This window comes from Nymphaea colorata, chromosome 12 (genome assembly GCF_008831285.2).
Source record: "Nymphaea colorata isolate Beijing-Zhang1983 chromosome 12, ASM883128v2, whole genome shotgun sequence".
NCBI lineage: Eukaryota > Viridiplantae > Streptophyta > Magnoliopsida > Nymphaeales > Nymphaeaceae > Nymphaea > Nymphaea colorata.
The window spans coordinates 14,804,691-14,824,979 of NC_045149.1; the positions used below are offsets into that span (position 1 = coordinate 14,804,691).

Sequence of the window (20,289 nt, forward strand, 5' to 3'; positions counted from 1 at the left end):
GAAATATTCATATCAATCTTATTGGCAAAACAATGCAAAGAATCGCTGAAGATCACAAATTGTTCGTATAGTATACATCTCTTTTTCTAAAATAGTCCACAATCCACTTCTTAAACCGTCAATCAAACGTCCAACATTTATTTGACGAAAAAAAATATCAAAGAAATAATGGAAGATACCATATGGGAATTTGGATCAGAGGTCTTATATTGACCCAAACAGGGTGTTCAACTCGGATTGAAGATTTCGGTTTGAATCAGAAGTCTAATCTAATCCAGCTTACTTGTTGGATTTTGGTTTGGGATCAAAGATTTGAATAAGACGCTTTAACATGATTCGTATCTTGGGTCTAGACCAGACGTCTTATATGTCTGCCTTTAGGAGTAGGATTTGGATTTTGCAACAAGGGTGTTGTAGATCACAAGTGTAATACGATCGTATCTAAATGTTGAACTTGGATTAGCATTTAACTTTAGGATCGGGATCTACAATACACCTTTTGGCATCATGTGGGAGATCTCCTAAGCATCCCAATAAACAAGTTGAAAGGACATGAATAATCAAAATGATTTTGTCCAATGGATAAAGATTTCAATTTTCCATGTACAATTATGTGACGAATGAGGAATCTCGGAAAGGACAACAAAGATAATTATACAAGGTTGGAATATCCTAATCTTTTATCCAAATATTCATGTCAACCATCTTGACAATATTGTCCAAATAATAATTGCATATAATAAATTGTTCATACAGTATACATCTCTTTTTCAAATCGTCCACAATCAACTTCTCAAACCACCAATGATACATCCAACAATTATTTGACGACAAAGATTACCATACCAATGAAGCACAATCTCACATTGGGAATTTCGATCAGAGGTCTGATCTGACCCGGATCAGCTGTTGAACTCATATTTAAAATCGCGATTTGAATCAGAGGTCTAATCTGATTCGTCTTCAGGGTTGTTGTAAATCACAAGTGTCATACGATCATATTTAAATGTTGGACTTGGATTTACATTTAAGTGTACGATCGGGATCTACGATCTACCTTTCGTCATCATGTGGGTGATCTCCTAAGCATCTTAATAAAAAAGTTGAAAGGACATGAGTAATGAAAATCATTTTGTCCAATGGATAAAGAGTACAATTTTCCATATATAATTATAACATATGAAATAATCAACACAAAACTCATGAGAGAGGGGACATCAAAGATAATTCTGCAAGGTTGGAATATCCTAATCTTTTATTCAAATATTTATATCAATCTTCTTGACAACATTGTTCAAAGAATAATTGCATATCATTAATTGTTCATATAGTATACATCTCTTCTTTTCAAGTCTCCACAATCAAATTTCTCAAACCACCAAACATACGTCCAAAATTTATTTGTTTTTCAAGTCTGCACAATCAAACTTCTCAAGCCACCAATCACACGTCCAAAATTTATTTGACGAGAAAGAGTACCATGCCAATGATACACAATGTCATATTGGGAATTTGGATCAGAGGTCTGATCTGACCCGGATAAGCTGTTGAACTCAAATTTAACATCTCGATTTGAATCAGAGGTCTAATCCGATCCGTCTTGGGTGTTGGATTTTGAATTGGGACCAATGATTTGGACTAGAGGACGAATCTGCGATGTTGAATTTGGATCAGTGGTCTCATCTAATCCGGCATAGATGTTGAAATTTACATCAAGGGTCCGAACCAGAAGTCTGATCTGTCCGGCTTTAGGTGTTTGCAACTAGACTCTATATCACATCATTAATATGATCTTATTTAGATGTTGTACTTGGATTTCGATTTAGGTCTATGATCGTGATCTTCAATCTACTCTTCAACATCATGTGGTCGATCTCCTAAGAATACCAATAAACAAGTTAAAAGGCCATAAGTAATGAAAATGTACTTTGTCACAAAGATCATGCTTTTAATTTTCCAAGTACAATTATTACATATCAAATATTGAACACAAAATCTTTGAATGGGGAACACCAAGGATAATTATCCAACGTTGGAATATCCTAATCCATGATTGAAATATTCATATCAATCTTATTGGCAAAACAATGCAAAGAATCGCTGAAGATCACAAATTGTTCGTATAGTATACATCTCTTTTTCTAAAATAGTCCACAATCCACTTCTTAAACCGTCAATCAAACGTCCAACATTTATTTGACGAAAAAAAATATCAAAGAAATAATGGAAGATACCATATGGGAATTTGGATCAGAGGTCTTATATTGACCCAAACAGGGTGTTCAACTCGGATTGAAGATTTCGGTTTGAATCAGAAGTCTAATCTAATCCAGCTTACTTGTTGGATTTTGGTTTGGGATCAAAGATTTGAATAAGACGCTTTAACATGATTCGTATCTTGGGTCTAGACCAGACGTCTTATATGTCTGCCTTTAGGAGTAGGATTTGGATTTTGCAACAAGGGTGTAGATCACAAGTGTAATACGATCGTATCTAAATGTTGAACTTGGATTAGCATTTAACTTTAGGATCGGGATCTACAATACACCTTTTGGCATCATGTGGGAGATCTCCTAAGCATCCCAATAAACAAGTTGAAAGGACATGAATAATCAAAATGATTTTGTCCAATGGATAAAGATTTCAATTTTCCATGTACAATTATGTGACGAATGAGGAATCTCGGAAAGGACAACAAAGATAATTATACAAGGTTGGAATATCCTAATCTTTTATCCAAATATTCATGTCAACCATCTTGACAATATTGTCCAAATAATAATTGCATATCATAAATTGTTTATACAGTATACATCTCTTTTTTTCAAATCGTCCACAATCAACTTCTCAAACCACCAATCACACATCCAACATGTATTTGACGAGAAAGACTACCATACCAATGATGCACAATCTCATACTGGGAATTTGGATCAGAGGACTGATCTGACCCGGATCAGCTGTTGAACTCATATTTAAAATCTCGATTTGAATCAGAGGTCTAATCTAATTCGTCTTCAAGGTTGTTGTAAATCACAAGTGTGATACGATCATATTTAAATGTTGAACTTGGATTTGCATTTAAGTGTAGGATCGGGATCTACGATCTACCTTTCGGCATCATGTGGGTGATACCCTAAGCATCTTAATAAAAAAGTTGAAAGGACATGAGTAATGAAAATCATTTTGTCCAATGGATAAAGATTACAATTTTCCATATATAATTATAACATATGAAATATTCAACACAAAAATCATGAGAGGGGGGACATCAAAGATAATTCTACAAGGTTGGAATATCCGAATCTTTTATTCAAATATTTATACTCATCTTCTTGACAACATTGTTCAAAGAATAATTGAATATCATAAATTGTACATATAGTATATATCTCTTCTTTTCAAGTCTCCACAATCAAATTTCTCAAACCACCAATCATACGTCCAAAATTTATTTGTTTTTCAAGTCTGCACAATCAAACTTCTCAAGCCACCAATCACACGTCCAAAATTTATTTGACGAGAAAGAGTACCATGCCAATGATACACAATGTCATATTGGGAATTTGGATCAGAGGTCTGATCTGACCCGGATAAGCTGTTGAACTCAAATTTAAAATCTCGATTTGAATCAGAGGTCTAATCTGATCCGTCTTGGGTGTTGGATTTTGATTGGGGACCAATGATTTGGATTAGAGGTCGAATCTGCGATGTTGAATTTGGATCAGAGGTCTCATCTAATCCGGCATAGATGTTGAAATTTACATCATGGGTCCGAACCAGAGGTCTGATCTGTCCGGCTTTAGGTGTTTGCAACTAGACTCTATATCACATCTCTAATATGATCTTATTTAGATGTTGTACTTCGGTTACGATTTATGTCTATGATCGTGATCTTCAATCTACTTTTCAACATCATGTGGTCGATCTCCTAAGAATACCAATAAACAAGTTTAAAGGCCATATAAGTAATGAAAATGTACTTTGTCACAAAGATCATGATTTTAATTTTTCAAGTACAATTACTACATATCAATTATTGAACGCAAAATCTTTGAATGGAGAACATCAAGGATAATTATCCAACGTTGGAATATATCCTAATCCATGATTGAAATATTCATATCAATCTTATTGGCAAAACAATAAAAAGAATTGTTGAAGATCACAAATTGTTCGTATAGTATACATTTCTTTTTCTAAAATAGTCCACAAGCCACTTCTTGAACCGTCAATCATACGTCCAACATTTATTTGACGAAAAAAAATATCAAAGAAATAATGGAAGATACCATATGGGAATTTGGATCAGAGGTCTTATATTGACCCAAACAGGGTGTTCAACTCGGATTGAAGATTTCGGTTTGAATCAGAAGTCCAATCTAATCCAGCTTAATCGTTGGATTTTAGTTTGCGATCAAAGATTTGAATAAGACGCTTTAACATGACTCGTATCTTGGGTCTAGACCAGACGTCTTATATGTCGGCCTTTAGGAGTAGGATTTGGATTTTGCAACAAGGGTGTAGATCACAAGTGTAATATGATCGTATCTAAATGTTGAACTTGGATTAGCATTTAACTTTAGGATCGGGATCTACAATACACCTTTTGGCATCATGTGGGAGATCTCCTAAGCATCCCAATAAGCAAGTTGAAAGGACATGAATAATCAAAAAGATTTCGTCCAATGGATAAAGATTTCAATTTTCCATGTACAATTATGTGACGAATGAGGAATCTCGGAAAGGAGGACAACAAAGATAATTATACAAGGTTGGAATATCCTAATCTTTTATCCAAATATTCATGTCAACCATCTTGACAATATTGTCCAAATAATAAATTGTTCATACAGTAAACATCTCTTTTTTTCAAATCGTCCACAATCAACTTCTCAAACCACCAATCATACATCCAACATTTATTTGACGAGAAAGACTACCATACCAATGATGCACAATCTCATATTGGGAATTTGGATCAAAGGTCTGATCTGACCGGGATCAGCCATTGTACTCATATTTAAAATGTCGATTTGAATCAGAGGTCTAATCTGATTCGTCTTCAGGGTCGTTGTAAATCACAAGTGTCATATGATCATATTTAAATGTTGAACTTGGATTTGCATTTAAGTGTAGGATCGGGATCTACGATCTACCTTTCGGCATCATGTGGGTGATCTCCTAAGCATCTTAATAAAAAAGTTGAAAGGACATGAGTAATAAAAATGATTTTGTCCAATGGATAAAGATTACAATTTTCCATATATAATTATAACATATGAAATATTCAACACAATACTCATGAGAGCGGGAACATCAAAGATAATTCTGCAAAGTTGGAATATACGAATCTTTTATTCAAATATTTATATCAATCTTCTTGACAACATTGTTCAAAGAATAATTTAATATCATAAATTGTTCATATAGTATACATCTCTTCTTTTCAAGTCTCCACAATCAAATTTCTCAAACCACCAATCATACGTCCAAAATTTATTTGTTTTTCAAGTCTCCACAATTAAACTTCTCAAGCCGCCAAGCACACGTCCAAAATTTATTTGACGAGAAAGAGTACAATGCCAATGATACACAATGTCATATTGAGAATTTGGATCAGAGGTCTGATCTGACCCGGATAAGTTGTTGAACTCAAATTTAAAATCTCGATTTGAATCAGAGGTCTAATCCGATTCGTCTTGGGTGTTGGATTTTGATTTGGGACCAAGTTGAAAGAATAATTGAATATCATAAATTTTCATAAAGTATACATCTCTTCTTTTCAAGTCTCCACAATCAAATTTCTCAAACCACCAATCACACGTCCAAAATTTATTTGTTTTTCAAGTCTCCATAATCAAACTTCTCAAGCCACCAATCATACGTCCAAAATTCATTTGACGACAGAGAGTACCATGCCAATGATATACAATGTCATATTGGGAATTTGGATCAGAGGTCTGATCTGACCCGGATAAGCTGTTGAACTCAAATTTAAAATCTCGATTTGAATCAGAGGTCTAATCCGATCCGTCTTGGGTGTTGGATTTTGATTTGGGACCAATGATTTGGACTAGAGGTCGAATCTCCGATGTTGAATTTGGATCAAAGGTCTCATCTAATCCGACATAGATGTTGAAATTTACATCATGGGTCCGAACCAGAGGTCTGATCTGTCCAGCTTTAGGTGTTTGCAACTAGACTCTATATCACATCTCTAATATGATCTTATTTAGATGTCCTTGGGTTTGGATTTATGTCTATGATCGTGATCTACAATCGACTTTTCAGCATCATGTTGGCGATCTCCTAAGCATCCCAATACGTCGAACATTTATTTGACGAAAAAAATATCAAAGAAATAATAAAAGATGCCATATGGAAACTTGGATCAAAGGTCTTATCTGACCCGAACAAGGAGTTGAACTCGGATTGAAAATCTCGATTTGCATCAGAAGTCTAATCTGGTCCAGCTTAAGTGTTGGATTTTGGTTTGGAATCAATGATTTGAATAAGACGCTTAACCTAATTCGTATCTTGGGTCTGGACCAAAGGTCTTATATGTTCGCCTTTAGGAGTTGGATTTGGATTTTGCAACAAGGGTGTAGATCACAAGTGTAATATGATCATATCTAAATGTTGAACTTGGATTTGCATTTAAGTATAGGTTTGGCATCATGTGAGAGATCTCCTAAGCATCCTAATAAACAAGTTGAAAGGACATGAGTAATCAAAATGATTTTGTCCAATGGATAAAGATTTCAATTTTCCATGTACAATTATATGACATATGAGGAATCTTGGAAAGGGGGACATCAAAGATAATTAGACAAGGTTCGAATATCATAATCTTTTATTCAAATATTTATATTAATCTTCTTGACAATATTGTCCAAAGAATAATTGAATATCATAAATTGTTCATACAGTATACATCTCTTTTTTTCAAATCGTCCACAATCAACTTCTCAAACCGCCAATCATACATCCAACATTTATTTGACGAGAAAGATTACCATACCAATGATACACAATGTCATATTAAGAATTTGGATCAGAGGTCTGATCTGACCCGAATAAGCTGTGGAACTCAGATTAAAATCTCGATTTGAATCAGAGGTCTACTCTGATCCGTCTTCGGTGTTGGATTTTGATTTGGGACCAATGATTTGGATTAGAGGCTAAATCTGCAATGTTGAAGATCCGGTATAGATGTTGAAATTTAGATCATGGGTCCGGACTAGAGGTCTCATATGATCAGGTATAGATGTTGACTTGGATTTGGTTATGCGTTTAGATCAATGGTCTTATCTAATCCAAAAAATTCTTGGATTTAGATCTAGTTGTAGGTATCAATCAATGGTCTTATCTAATTTGTAAATTTTTGGATTTGGATATAGTTGTGTTTCTAGATCAATAGTCTTACTCTTACCTTTGTAGGTCTAGATTAATGATCTTATGTGATCCAAAAAATTGTTGGATTTGGATCAATATATTTTATTCTGAGTATAAAGGCCAAAGCGCAAAGTTACGAGTGGTGTGAACAAGACCAATACGTACAAACGACTCGTTTGGCCTTGTTTGCTCCACAAACATACCCAAATCTAATTTACTTATGGGCAGAGGAGAACCATGAGCAATAACAACAGTCAAACCATAAGCCTTGACAATTTGCAGCTTATAGTAGTCAATAGTCATCACCCAAATATACCACAAACACCTGAGTGTGGCAAATTTATTAGACATAGCATTCATTTTAAATATCCTAACTCAATGAAGTGCAAGCGTTTACATCTATAATAAATGTTTGCACATCATAATAAAGATACGCACTTGCAAAATGCCATGCAAAATTTCAAACATTCTTGTTACCATGTTTGACATTCAGTTATTGAATTAGTATTTTTTCCTATGATGATGTACACGATCCATATCATCATTATCTTCAGAGAATTATTGAACAGAGATCAACCTTTTGGAAATAAGAGGCAATTTCAAGTATGCAATGATGTACACAACCCATATCATCATTATCTTTCAACCATGCATCCCAATACCCGCACCCAAATTTGCTACACTAGATCATAGTACTTCAGTGAAATCGTGTGGACTACACTTATCATGACCATTGGGTTCTCACGTCATAGTAATCAACTCATGATATACATACAGCCTGACAAATCCAGAGTTCGTAGCACAAAGCAGTCATGGAGAAGGACGTTTACAATATTCTAATCTGAAAATGTAACACAAGACCAACTTGGTGGATATAACAGATTTAGGTTAATATTAACATTTTTGTACGGAAAAATATAATAAAATTCAAAAAGAAAGGAACGTTTTTGCAAACATTTGACATAAAAAGAAACAGCATGACAATTTGTTTTTTCAAGTTCCATTTAATTTTTTATGTTATTAAGAATCAGGAAATGTTTATTAAAAGCTTGATAAAAAACTATGAAATTTTTTGTTTAATTAAAATTTGACCACAAGTTTTGCAAATATATATGAGTTCAAAACATTATGAATGCCCACAAGTGTCAAATATTTAGAAAGGCTCGAAAAAGTTCAAAAAATTTTCAACTATTGATTCAAATATCATGAAAATTTGAGAAATATAAACGTTAACCAAGTTCAAAAGTCATAAAAATCTGTGTCACTACTTAACACTTTGGTAGGACTAGAACAAAATAAAATTGGAAAAAACTAGGAAGGTTTATCAAACATTGTAGAAACTTTTTTCTTCAGATAGTTATAAACTTCAAATTACTTAGAAAAAAAATTAAGCAACATCTGAAAACAGATTTGTAAAGAGAATGTCAAAATATACAAAAGATGTGAACCCTTAAGATAATAAAAAACCTTTAAAATTTTACTTTTTGAAAAAAAGTTATTAGTTTATGTAGTTTCAAAAAAAATTACAACAATTATTAGCATATGAACTCAACAATGAGTTCATGAGAACAAACGAGAACTTAAAATCATCCTATGAAAGTTAATTTGCTTCACAAAGTAAAGTTTTTCGAAAATATTTCATTTAAAAGAAATTTTTCCACAAATTTAGAAGAGTACAAGAGCATGTTGTTGAAAAAGTATGAAACTTTTCATCTAAGCTTACAAATATTTACAGGAAAAAAAAATTGGGGTGCTTATGAAAATAATTTCCTAAAGATGTTTATGCAAGTTTGAAAAAATATGTGAAAGATTGCACAAGTTGAAAGGATCATTGAACTTTTGTCAAAGTTAGTAATATGCTTATAAAAAGTACATAAAGATTTGATAAATAGTATATAAAAATGTTGTCAAACGGTGATTTATTATTTGCCCGAAGTTAGTAGCTTTGTAATTTTTTTTTTTTTCAAATGTTTGCAAAAGCATTCAAATTGAAAAACCAGCAAGCAAGAGGTCACTACTATTTAAAGAAGGCAAGAGAAAAGATTCAGTAAAACATGTTTTAGTGCCACACATCAGAAACACGTTGCAATTCACAATTTAGACTTGTTGGTAAAGCAATGAACACAGAACCTGCGATATTTCATTTGCCTCTAGAATTTGTACTAATCAGCATATCATACAGCCAACAAAGCCTAGTTTCAAGCATCTATCACAGTATAAGTTAGCAAAACGAAAGAGCAAATGTTATATACACATTACACACATACTGAATCCACATGGTCAAATAAATAATTCGACATCAGCAAAAATAACATGCCATCAATAATGAATAGAAAATGCAGGAACTTATAATTGTGTAGAAAGGAAAATCATACAGATGGTTTGCTAGTCTTCCCCTCATACAAGCAGACGACCACATTAGCAGCAGCACCATAGAACACAGAAGTGCACCAGGATCCTCAACTGATTTCTGCAAGGAAAGCAAAAAAGAACAAGGGAACGCCATCAGTAGCAGGTCCTTCAATAAACTCACAACTAGAATTTTCATCAAAAAGGAAGAGATTGTGAAAAAAGGAAGATATCAAAAATAAATATATAAGGATGTAATTTTTCATCATAAGTGACTGGAAAAAAAAAACAAAGATATTAAATGGTCTAAACACCAAATAAATTTTTGAGTAGCTAACTTTTTTTTTTTATGGGGTGGCGAGAGAGGGGGGTTCAAATTACATAGCTTCATATTTAACCTATAGTTTCATATTTAACCTAGCATTATTCCATAGATATAACATATGAATTCTTGTCTGTTTATTTAATGGTAAAGAAAGTGTGACGGCACATGTCATACGTCACATCATGAATTTAACATAGAGGAGGTTCTATAGTTTTTTCTAGATGCTACAGATAACGAATTCTACTAATATCTCAGCCTAGCACATCATCTTGTTGAAGTTTGGATTACAACTAGGTGAGGCTAACCCTCCGCCTCAAGAAACCTGTGATTCTTCTACGGAAGGTTTACCAAAAAAAGTTGCAGAAAGGCCTTTGCAGTTGCAGATCCCATCCAAGTCAGGCAATAATCAGCTGATACTTAATAGGTTATACTGGAGAAGATATCACTAGTACAAATGTCTACAGTGGTGAATTATTTCGTAATTATAGATCCTATACTATTGTTTCTTCATTCTTGTCACCAGTGTACACAATTTATATCCCATGTCCTAATAATACTTTCTAAAACATGCAAATAATAATAAAATAAAAACATTACTTACCTAAAACAAGCATCTTCCTGTTCTTTTCATTGAAAAAATTCATACATCTTCATTAATAATACACTTGCAGTGCTGCACATTAACAACACAATTAAAAAAAAAAAAACTAAATTATTAATTATCCAAGATAGGGGAAAATGCAAATAGCTAAAAAGCGTCTAACTGCCAAATGCAATTACAACAAAGAGGCATCTTATCTTGAGTAGCTTGCAGATATGACGTACACAAACTGCTAAAATTTAATAACCACAATCCACACAAGTGCAGAGTCTATTCTTCTTTGGCCAAGCAGCAACTTGCCAATTGTCATGCTAAACTTTTGGTTACACACATAATTTTGAAAACTTTAATGCTCCCAATATCTTCTAGAATAAAATGCAATATATTCAAAACATACAACAAAGCCCAAGTTTGTTTCCTAATCATAAGTAGCAAACTTCAAAACTTCTTTCAAATATACGTATTATAGTGATATGAAACTTAGAATCTCATCAGAGCAAAAAGTTTAGAAAAAATATGAAATACCCAATTCAATTCTTCTTGGAGATGATGAAAGCTTATGAGCCAATTTCTTGACTTGCACTGCAAGCATTCTTTTCAACTTTTCAAACCATCATCCTTTTTCCAAAATGTTAACATTTATAACAATCAAAAACTTACTTTGATGTTGAAAGTAGATCGAGATTGGATCAATCTGCTGGCCCACGCCTTGCCTGAATTTGTACAGTCATGCAAATTTTATTTATTTCGTTCTCCACTTTTTAAACATTTAATATCCTCGTCAGTGCATAAAACTCCATGTTCCTTCTCTAGAAGAAGGACAAGACAGAAGGCGAATTCTTAACATCCACAATACACTGTTAACTCTTGCGTTCTGATCTAAGAAAATAGTTACAGAAACTGTGAATCTCTCTTTCCTCTTGACTTTTGACAAAGCGATTGCTTCAAACTTCAAATATCTAGATAATATCTATTGTCAATAGATATCAAGATACAAGACTATGTTTGCATATAGCCACTAAATCATAACTAGAAAAAGGAAATTTGGATGCACGGAAGAAATAAGAACATTATCTCATCTAACATCTATACAATCAAAATGCATGGCCGTGAGCAGTGAGGCCCAATCAAAGGGCAAATCGGAACCCAAGATGGGCCAAAATATAGATTCAAGGGAAATCAAACAAGTCGAACAATGAAAAGAAGGAGAAAGAGAGAGAGAATCAACGACGACATGGCTGCCGGATTTGAGACCCAAGCAACAAAGAACCAAGCAGAGGAATACAAGTCTGGAAAGTGGGGACGATTAGAAAAATCAAGAACAAGAAGAAAGAGACCAGCTAAAATGGATGAAAAGAAGAAGACCAACAAGAAAGAGAGGGACAAACTCACGCAGTGATTCAATCGGCTTCTATGGGCCTGTGGCTCTACCGATTAGTGGAAGGGGCGAGGCCTTAAGGGTCCGAATCACAAGGTTCTCCGGCTGCGGTGCTTCACGTGGCATGCTGGATCTCCATTGCAGTCCGTGGAGCTTCAAAATCGCTAGGGCTCCACTCGTGGGGTCGTGATTTCAGGAAATCAAAAGGGCGGCAAGGGTTTTCACATTTTTTAGTTTCAGAAAATCAAAGGGGCGGCAAAGGTTTCGTGCTCTAATGATTTCATCCAAGGGGTTGAGGCTTGGATGATCTCGAGGCGACTGGCTGGAATCCCCTGCGCTAAAGAAAAAACAAATTCTCATCCTCCTCCTCTTGATAGGGGTCTCTCGCCATCATGAAACAGAAACACACACACACACACAGACAGAGAGAGAGCTCACCATCGCCATCGATCAGAGAATTCTCCGAAGCCCAGAGGTTGACAGTGGGGGTTAGAGGAGATGGAAAAGCGGGAAACGCCTAACCGCCGCCTTGGTTTTATCAGCCGCGAAATGACCACCTTGCTCCCGCGAGTTTCTTGGCTTTAATTCAAATCTTGAAATAGTAATTTTCAATAATGAATTTTTATTAAAAAGTAAATCATCCGTACATTGCAGAAACGGTACCATAGTCCTGTGCAGCGACCTAATATAGAAAGAGGAAACGTTGTAATCTTTTGAAAAAGAGGTTAGTGAGAACTCAAACCGTGTAGCACTTCCCAATTTGTTTTGAAGTGTTGAATTTATATAACCTTTATAATTCGCTTTTTTTTAATATTTACATATTTGGATTCAAACTCAGATTTGAATACACACAAAGCAAATTCATAAATGAATCTTAATACGAAATTAGTAGTATAAATCTGATCTTGTTATGATTTTTGTATTCATCTATGAATCCAACTCCATTTTTTCAATTGAATCTGGCTTATTTTTCAAAATATAAGAGCATTGAGTATAGACTATTTATTTAAAACTAAATAATGATACGAATACCACCAAAACTCAATTGGATTTCTTAATCACAAATTAAATATTTTTCTAGATCCGATTTTTTCAAAATGATTTAATTGGATATCCTTTACATTTTCTTTTAGATGTAAAAGCTGCTCAGAAGTGATATTATCATGCTACAGGAAATTTTGAACCGACTACAGAGAGAACAGCTTCGTTTCATCCATGTCATTTATATTGCTTTGTTTGGTATGTTCGTTTAATATCGTAAAAAATGAACAGGTTACAACTCATCACCTATACAAACAGTCATAAAATTTAAATGAACAGGTATGTTTGTTTGGTATGCCATACAAACAGTCATAAAATTCCAAGACATGATTTCAAGTCCAAGTCATCTATATTGCTTTATTTTGTTATGTTGGTTTAATGTCGTGAAAAATGGATACGTTACAAGTCATGAATATAGAATGCCTTACAAATAGTCACAACATTCTAAGACATGATTTTAACGGGTGAAAATAGTTAGTGAATCATATTTAACAAATGTGAACGTTAGCTTGAATAATTTAAAATAAAAATGGAATCAGCAAGAGTCATTTCGGAATAGGTTTGAATTCCATAGTAAGTGATAGAGCTGTTGTATAGCTTCCAGCATAAAAAAAAAAAAAAATTGAAATTTATTGGGGCCAAATGAATCGAGATAAAATATTACTTTGTCATGCCCCGTCTTTTTGCATTCGGTGGAAAACATAAGTTAATAGATAAGGATTTGACTAAGAAACCTATTATGTTGAGAAATTGTTTCATAGTATCCATTTGAATTTGTTCTACTTATGGACCACTTTCAATAACAATATCAAATAATTTAACTAGCTTTGATGTAGTATTTGTTTAGTGGTTATTTATTTTTTGTATGTTCAGGAGGTCATCAAATATGGATCGAAGTTTCATCCGTTTAGGTTCAACCTTGCCACGGAAGGTAGACATGGGTGCAAGTGCAGAGCAACGGCTAACTCCAAATGTTTCAACTGAACATCTACCGTCGATAGGAATGGAATTTAATAGTGATGATAAAGCGTATGAGTACTATAATACATACAAAAAGCTAGATGACTTCCATACACATACATATTTTGGAATATTCTTGATGTCAATTAATTAAGACTCAAAACAAACACTTGGATAAGTTGAAACGCTTAATTATCTTCCACGTGCTTAATTATCAACCACGGCGCTTGAAAGTTTATGTTCATAAAAATCATTTCATTAACGAATATAAATGGATAACGAAGCGTACATAAATCTCAGGCAACACACACAAACTAAAAAACCACAAATAGCATGGAAAAAGCTCGTTTAAATATCTAATTGCATATGCTCCAGCATACCTGGCATATATAGCGACGCAGGACCAGCAGTAAACAAATTACTACACACGCACGCACACATGTATATAATGTATACACCGCACCAGAAGATCTGAAACAGTAAACTGAATAGGAGGACCTCCACACGATAAATTGATTGTCTAGATGTCATCCATGTTCCAAGAGAATTTACCACCTCAAACTCAAAGTAGAAAATGAGAAAAGAGCGAAACGGAAAGCTAACAGAGATCAAGTATCCTCTGCAGAATATACTGGTACCAGTTATCGACCCACAAAAACTAAACGTTACCCTAATCACAAGGTAAGCTATTATTAACCAATCACTGTTGTGCACATTGGACCCGTGGAGCGGAGCCCTCATCATCTTCATCATATGCTTCTTGTTGCTGCTGCTGCTGCTTTCTTCTCATCTCCTCCTCAATGTTGACATCATGCAATGTGGTCTCTTCACACTCATCTAACTCCATGTCTGTAAGCTGGTTGCCTGGCCTTGGCGGAAGAATCTTCTCCAGAGTCCGGCACTGGTCTGGTGACAGCATGTCTGGGAAGTCGACATTAAAGTGGATGTACAACTTGCCTTTTATAAATGGCCTCTGATAGTGTGGCATTCCCTCATCATTGATGGCCTTGTATTGACCTACCGATTAAGAAAAAAACAATAAAGGCATGCTCAGTATAATCAAATGAATAGTAGACTCGGTGTCCAAGTAAAAAAGAAACAAGAGAGCAATCAAACTGCATTCCAACCGCTGACAAATCCAAGAGTACATGCCTTCTCCGATAATAAATGAATCTTTACAGAAACCAAATTAAGTGCTGAAAAGAAAAATTATTTAATGATAACCATTTCACTTCTAAAAATAAATAAACCTTTATAATAAAATAAACTGCAATTTGTCTGGTGAATGAGAGTAGATTCTTAAATGCCTTGTTAATTTGTGGAACCAATCTGGAAATGTATCGATACTTGGGCAAGAACCTGATCAACGTTTTAACCATTGCATTCTACCCCTGTTGTATGTTAATGCATTTCAAGTACAGTAAACCCTGAAGTTATTTTCTGCTTTTACAGATAGATAATTAATCCCAGGCTATTTTTAATGCATATGAATCCGTGAGTAAATTCAGTAAAATATATTTAACCAAACATTGTCAATCAACTGCCCTTTTCGACGATGAACGCCTTTCAGGAAGTAAACAGACCTATAGATGTATCACCAATAAATTGGACACAACAGTTAGCATTTCTTTTGATACTACTACGGTAGTATAAGACAGCTTCCCGTAAGAAAACATTTAAGGGGTTCCACATCAAAAAAAGCAGAGTGCCGAACTTGTTCCAGTGTGGAAGGCCACAAACCCACTTTTACATGGAAGACATTTTCCTTTGCCCAGACCCCACTACTTTGGCTGGTCATTTCTGAGTAGGTGGAAGAAATGACCACTCGAACTCCAAAATTCCAAATAATAAGACTTTAAAGAAGAAAGCCATTATCTTTCCAACATAATCATACACGATACTTTTAACTGAAGCTAGGTGTCCAAACTTCATTTCAGATTTAAGATGTCATTTGTGTTTCCGTCAACCGGTCTAAGCATGCCAAGACTGGACAACCACAATTCTTACCAGGCTTGATGATCTCCCCTGGGTTTGATTTAATAAGCAATTGCCTGCCATCAAGATGAGTGAGAGCAAACTGAAATCCACAAAGGGCTTCTGTCAAGCTGAGAGAGTGTTCCACAAAGAGATCATCAAACTTCCTCTTAAACTTTGAGTGATCCTTCAGTTGCAAGACAAACACAATGTCTCCAGTAACAGTGTCGGGCTGCAGAAGATAAATGATGTGTTAAAACCCCTACCAACAACAAAGAGAAAAACAGGTGAAAGCATGGTAATTTCTACAGCACCAACAAATTCTAGCCTATGAAAATCATCAACCAGCTTCACGTTCCACATATTAAGATTTGGTCAATCAGATTAACAAATTTTATGTCAAATTCTAAAATTACATGAGCACTGGCATCCTATGCTCCAGAGACATATTTAAAGTTTAAACATGAAGTGTCTCATCTAAAGCATGCTGTCTCCCTGTTAATACATATCAGAATCTTCGGATTAAACACCAAATTGAGCATATGCCTTCTCTAACATTTACGCTTTGAAAGACAAGCCTGTAAGGATTTACAACAACTATTCATATGTACCAAGTTTATTTGTTTGAACATGCTATTTTGATTTCACAATATCATGTAAACAGAACCAAAAAAAGCATTAAGGTACAAAGGTTGAAGATCAACAGAAACAAGCAGGAAAATAAGCTCTTCAAACACCAAAGGGGAAAATTTTCATGGAAATGGCACAAACAGGCTTACAGCTTCATCAGCTTCACCCTGGAATACAATTTTCTGACCATGTTGCATTCCTTTGTCAACATGCACCTCCAGCACCTTCTTCTCCTGAACGACTTTCTCTCCTTTGCATTGCCCGCATTTGTCTTTGTCACTTATAACTTCACCTGCAGAAACAACTCAAAAGGCGAAAACTTGATCACACAATACGGAACTAAAAATTAGCAGCAGTAACTTAAACACATACCTGAGCCTCGGCATTCAGGACAAACATGCTGCATCTGTTGAATCATGCCTGGTCCAAGCTGTCTAATGGAGACCTTCATTCCAGAGCCCTGGCATCCAGAACATCTCCCTGATGCACCACTCTTTGAGCCTTTTCTGAAAAATTGACATTTATGTAAGTTGTAAGACAGAATGGCGAGCAAATCAGCCATAAGCAGAGAATAAGTATGGGGCAGGCATAAGATCTTGAAGCCATATATACTGTTGCAGCCGTGGTCTGATAGAGCAGCTACAAGTGGTAAGCCATTTTCAAGCTGATGAATGATAAAAAGTAACAAGCAACATGACCACAAACTTAATAAAGCAGGCAATTTACTCAGGGAGATCTGTTTTATCTATGTGTATAACATAGATGTGGAGAGGAGCTATGGAGATAGAATTTGAAGAGTTTCATTAACAGAAAGCCAGATATACACTCCATAGATATATGTACACTTTCATGTTTATCTTTCTCACACAATCATGCATATATAAATCTAAATCCAAGCTACAATAAACAGATGAGGTTTCAAGAGAGTCCATGTCAGCTAGAATAGCTTCAGACACGAGAATAGTCATCAAATTAACTTAGCGGTGTGATTACTACATAAGTTGATCTGGAGAATCCATGAAAGCAGAACAAAAACAGAATAAAGAAAAGCATACCATACATATTTATTACAGCAATTTTCAGTGAGAAGAAAATCACAAACATTACAGATAAGGCCACAAGTGCATTGAGTGTAATTATTTCTGGATTCCTGGCAGCCAAGTTAACATGAGCTTTTGGACCCTAAGCAGCACATCCCTTCTAGACACTTGGATGCTCAGGGAGCGTCCAATGACAGCAATAAACAGGGATTCTAAAATTCATGAACAAACAGCCATGCCATCAGGTTCTACACTTCCAGCATTGCCTTTGCCACGGTTTCTAGCGCACCACCAACCAGGCAGAAAAAAATACATAAACACTGAATTTCTTATTTTAAACACATAAAAAAACTAACAGAAGTTCCACACTAGCACAACATCCTGTTGTTGCATCATCATCAACCTGAAACATCAAGCGAATCGCGTAACTTGAATAGAACACATGGACAAAAAAAAAGCATCACATGTCCTGTACATGCAAAGCAGCGACTGATACTGGTATATTCAGGTTGGAGACCCCCAATACTAACCAACTAAATACCACCAAAACTCAATGATTTCCATGCTCTCAAACAAACTATCAATGCAAAATGTGACAACAGAGTGCACACAACAGAAGCCTAAAAAGACCTACCCTTTACATTTTGGACATAAAACGTTCCTTGACAAGGACAGCTTCTTAGAAGTTCCATTATACAAGTCTTCAAGAGAGACCTTCAAAGTGTGGACAACATCTTCACCACGTTTTTGCCTCCTTCCTCTTGAACTGCCACCTGTTCAATGCAATGTAAGTTGCAGAGAGACCTATTTCTCTAACGATAAGGAAGAAAAAAAAGCAGAAATATAACATAATCTCCAAGAGAGATCCTGACATAAAATTACTTACCACCAAAACCCCCACCAAAGAATGACTCAAAGATATCAAAGGGGCTATGGGAAGGGCCACCTCCTCCCATCCCTTCTTTGAGTGCATCTTCACCATACTGATCATAGATTTCCCTCTTCTCAGGATCACTGAGGACTTCATATGCCTGAGCCAACTCCTTGAACTGAACAGAAAAGCAAACGTAAAAAAATTAAAGAGAATAGCTACTTAACATTCATTAAAGGGAACTGAAGACGCTCAGAGATTCTCATTTATGCACTCATGTCATCCAAAGAGGCAAAACAAATGAGATTTTTCTCCACAATGCATAATCTGGGTAAATTCATTCACCTTCTCCGGGTCTCCGCCTTTATCAGGATGATTCTTTATAGCAGCCTTTCTGTAGGCCTTCTTAAGCTCATCCTGGCTTGCACTTTTTGGAACCCCAAGAACCTCATAGTATCTGGTGTTATCGCTCTTCTTCGGTGCACGTCCGAACATGGTGGGAGATTGTCAGAGAAAAAGCTCAACAGCACAATCCGCCTTAAGGAATTCCTGCAGCACCTGAAAAAAAAAAATATATATATATATATATATATATATATACATATATAGGTAGATGAATAAACACTGAACTATTAAGAAGTGAAAAAAAAACTACAAAACGAAAAATCTCTCGAATAAAATAAAAGCCAAAACGTGTCAACGGAGTTAATTGCTGTACCCCACTGCCCAACTAAAATATAGACGGCAACCAACATAAGGAAAACTTCACTCGGAAACACTGTCCCCTCACCAGACACCTAAAAATAGACAAAGCCCAAGAAAATCAGCATTTAGAAAATTTTTCTACCCATGTCCCAAAAAAAAATAAAAATCAAAGTAAACCACAGTTAGAAACAGAGAATAAGGATAACATGAAACTATGACAAGAAACGTCCAAAGTTCCTCTACAAGCCAGCCACCATAGAATGTTGGCAGCAGCGAGCGAACAAGAAGAATCCCGTTTTAGAATAGAGAACCCCCAAAAGGGAACAAAATTACAAGATGTAAGAATTCTTAAAAATGGAGGACAACCCACTAAGAGCAGCGACTCCACCATGACCAGCGACTACACCATGAGCAGATCCATATAACATGAAACAGGTTCCTCCGCCCCGATCGCGTCAACAGTTAAGGGTTTGGCGCCACAATAAACAGCCCTTTCCTACCAAATTAAGACACAAGGCGAAGAAACTGAATAAAACCCCTAATGACCGTCTACCTCAACCAAAGCCTCTACCCTCGGAATAAGACCGTAAGTCCATTAATACCAAAAACGTAAAACAAGACGACGAAAAAAAAAACAGGCAAAATCCCTATTCAGATCAGTCATGCACAAAACCTTCTTCTTCGCAAGTGTTGATCGATTCATACATAGATCCTATCAAGAAGGACGAATCAGAAGACAAAAAGGCATCTGATAAATGTTACCTCTCGATCAGGGACTGAAGCTCCTCCTCTTCTTCCTCTTCTCGTTTCCGATCGCCTCACGAGAGAGAAAGAGAAAGAGAGAGAGAGGGTTTGCTCGGTGGGGCGTACGAACCTTTTATACTAGCAGCATGGTTTGGCGAAGTATTGATTGCTGAAATTTCATAAAATGGCCGAAGACTTTTGAAAATTCATTAAAACGATTACAACCTTAATTTATTCACTTAACTGCCAGACTTCTTGTAATATCGGGAGGAA

The 20,289-nt window shown here is 35.4% G+C and overlaps 1 protein-coding gene and 1 long non-coding RNA gene across 10 annotated transcripts in view; both read right to left on the reverse strand.

The window, feature by feature from the left end:
* LOC126410640 (uncharacterized) overlaps positions 1 to 12,613 on the reverse strand; it is a 29,117-nt gene extending 16,504 nt beyond the window's left edge. For 8 of the 9 annotated variants that reach the window (XR_007575079.1, XR_007575076.1, XR_007575078.1 and 5 more), the window contains exons 1-4: positions 12,490 to 12,613; positions 12,066 to 12,388; positions 10,674 to 10,745; positions 9,774 to 9,868 (exon numbers count right to left, since the gene is read on the reverse strand). This is a non-coding gene — a long non-coding RNA (uncharacterized LOC126410640). The remainder of the gene's footprint in view (positions 1 to 9,773; positions 9,869 to 10,673; positions 10,746 to 12,065; positions 12,389 to 12,489) is intronic. The other variant, XR_007575072.1, reaches the window with a different exon arrangement.
* A 1,919-nt stretch (positions 12,614 to 14,532) lies between these two features.
* On the reverse strand, positions 14,533 to 20,155 carry LOC116265656 (dnaJ protein homolog 2-like). The gene is made up of 8 exons (XM_031646423.2): positions 20,035 to 20,155; positions 18,913 to 19,125; positions 18,583 to 18,745; positions 18,331 to 18,469; positions 17,029 to 17,162; positions 16,806 to 16,948; positions 16,060 to 16,258; positions 14,533 to 15,069 (listed from the first exon to the last, which is right to left on the reverse strand). Exons 2-8 carry the CDS (start codon positions 19,060 to 19,062, stop codon positions 14,753 to 14,755), a joined length of 1,245 nt encoding a protein of 414 aa, XP_031502283.1. The 5' UTR covers positions 19,063 to 19,125; positions 20,035 to 20,155; the 3' UTR covers positions 14,533 to 14,752.
* Positions 20,156 to 20,289: the final 134 nt, after the last annotated feature.

What these genes read in the sequence shown, in the direction of transcription:
- LOC116265656 (XM_031646423.2), bottom strand. Translation starts at nt 19,062, where the DNA reads ATGTTCGGACGTGCACCGAAGAAGAGCGATAACACCAGATACTATGAG. An exon ending in TTATGTCCAAAATGTAAAGG is followed by an intron (nt 17,163 to 18,330) that starts GTAGGTCTTTTT and finishes TCAATTTTTCAG; the next exon opens with AAAAGGCTCAAAGAGTGGTG. An exon ending in TCCTGAATGCCGAGGCTCAG is followed by an intron (nt 16,949 to 17,028) that starts GTATGTGTTTAA and finishes TTGTTTCTGCAG; the next exon opens with GTGAAGTTATAAGTGACAAA.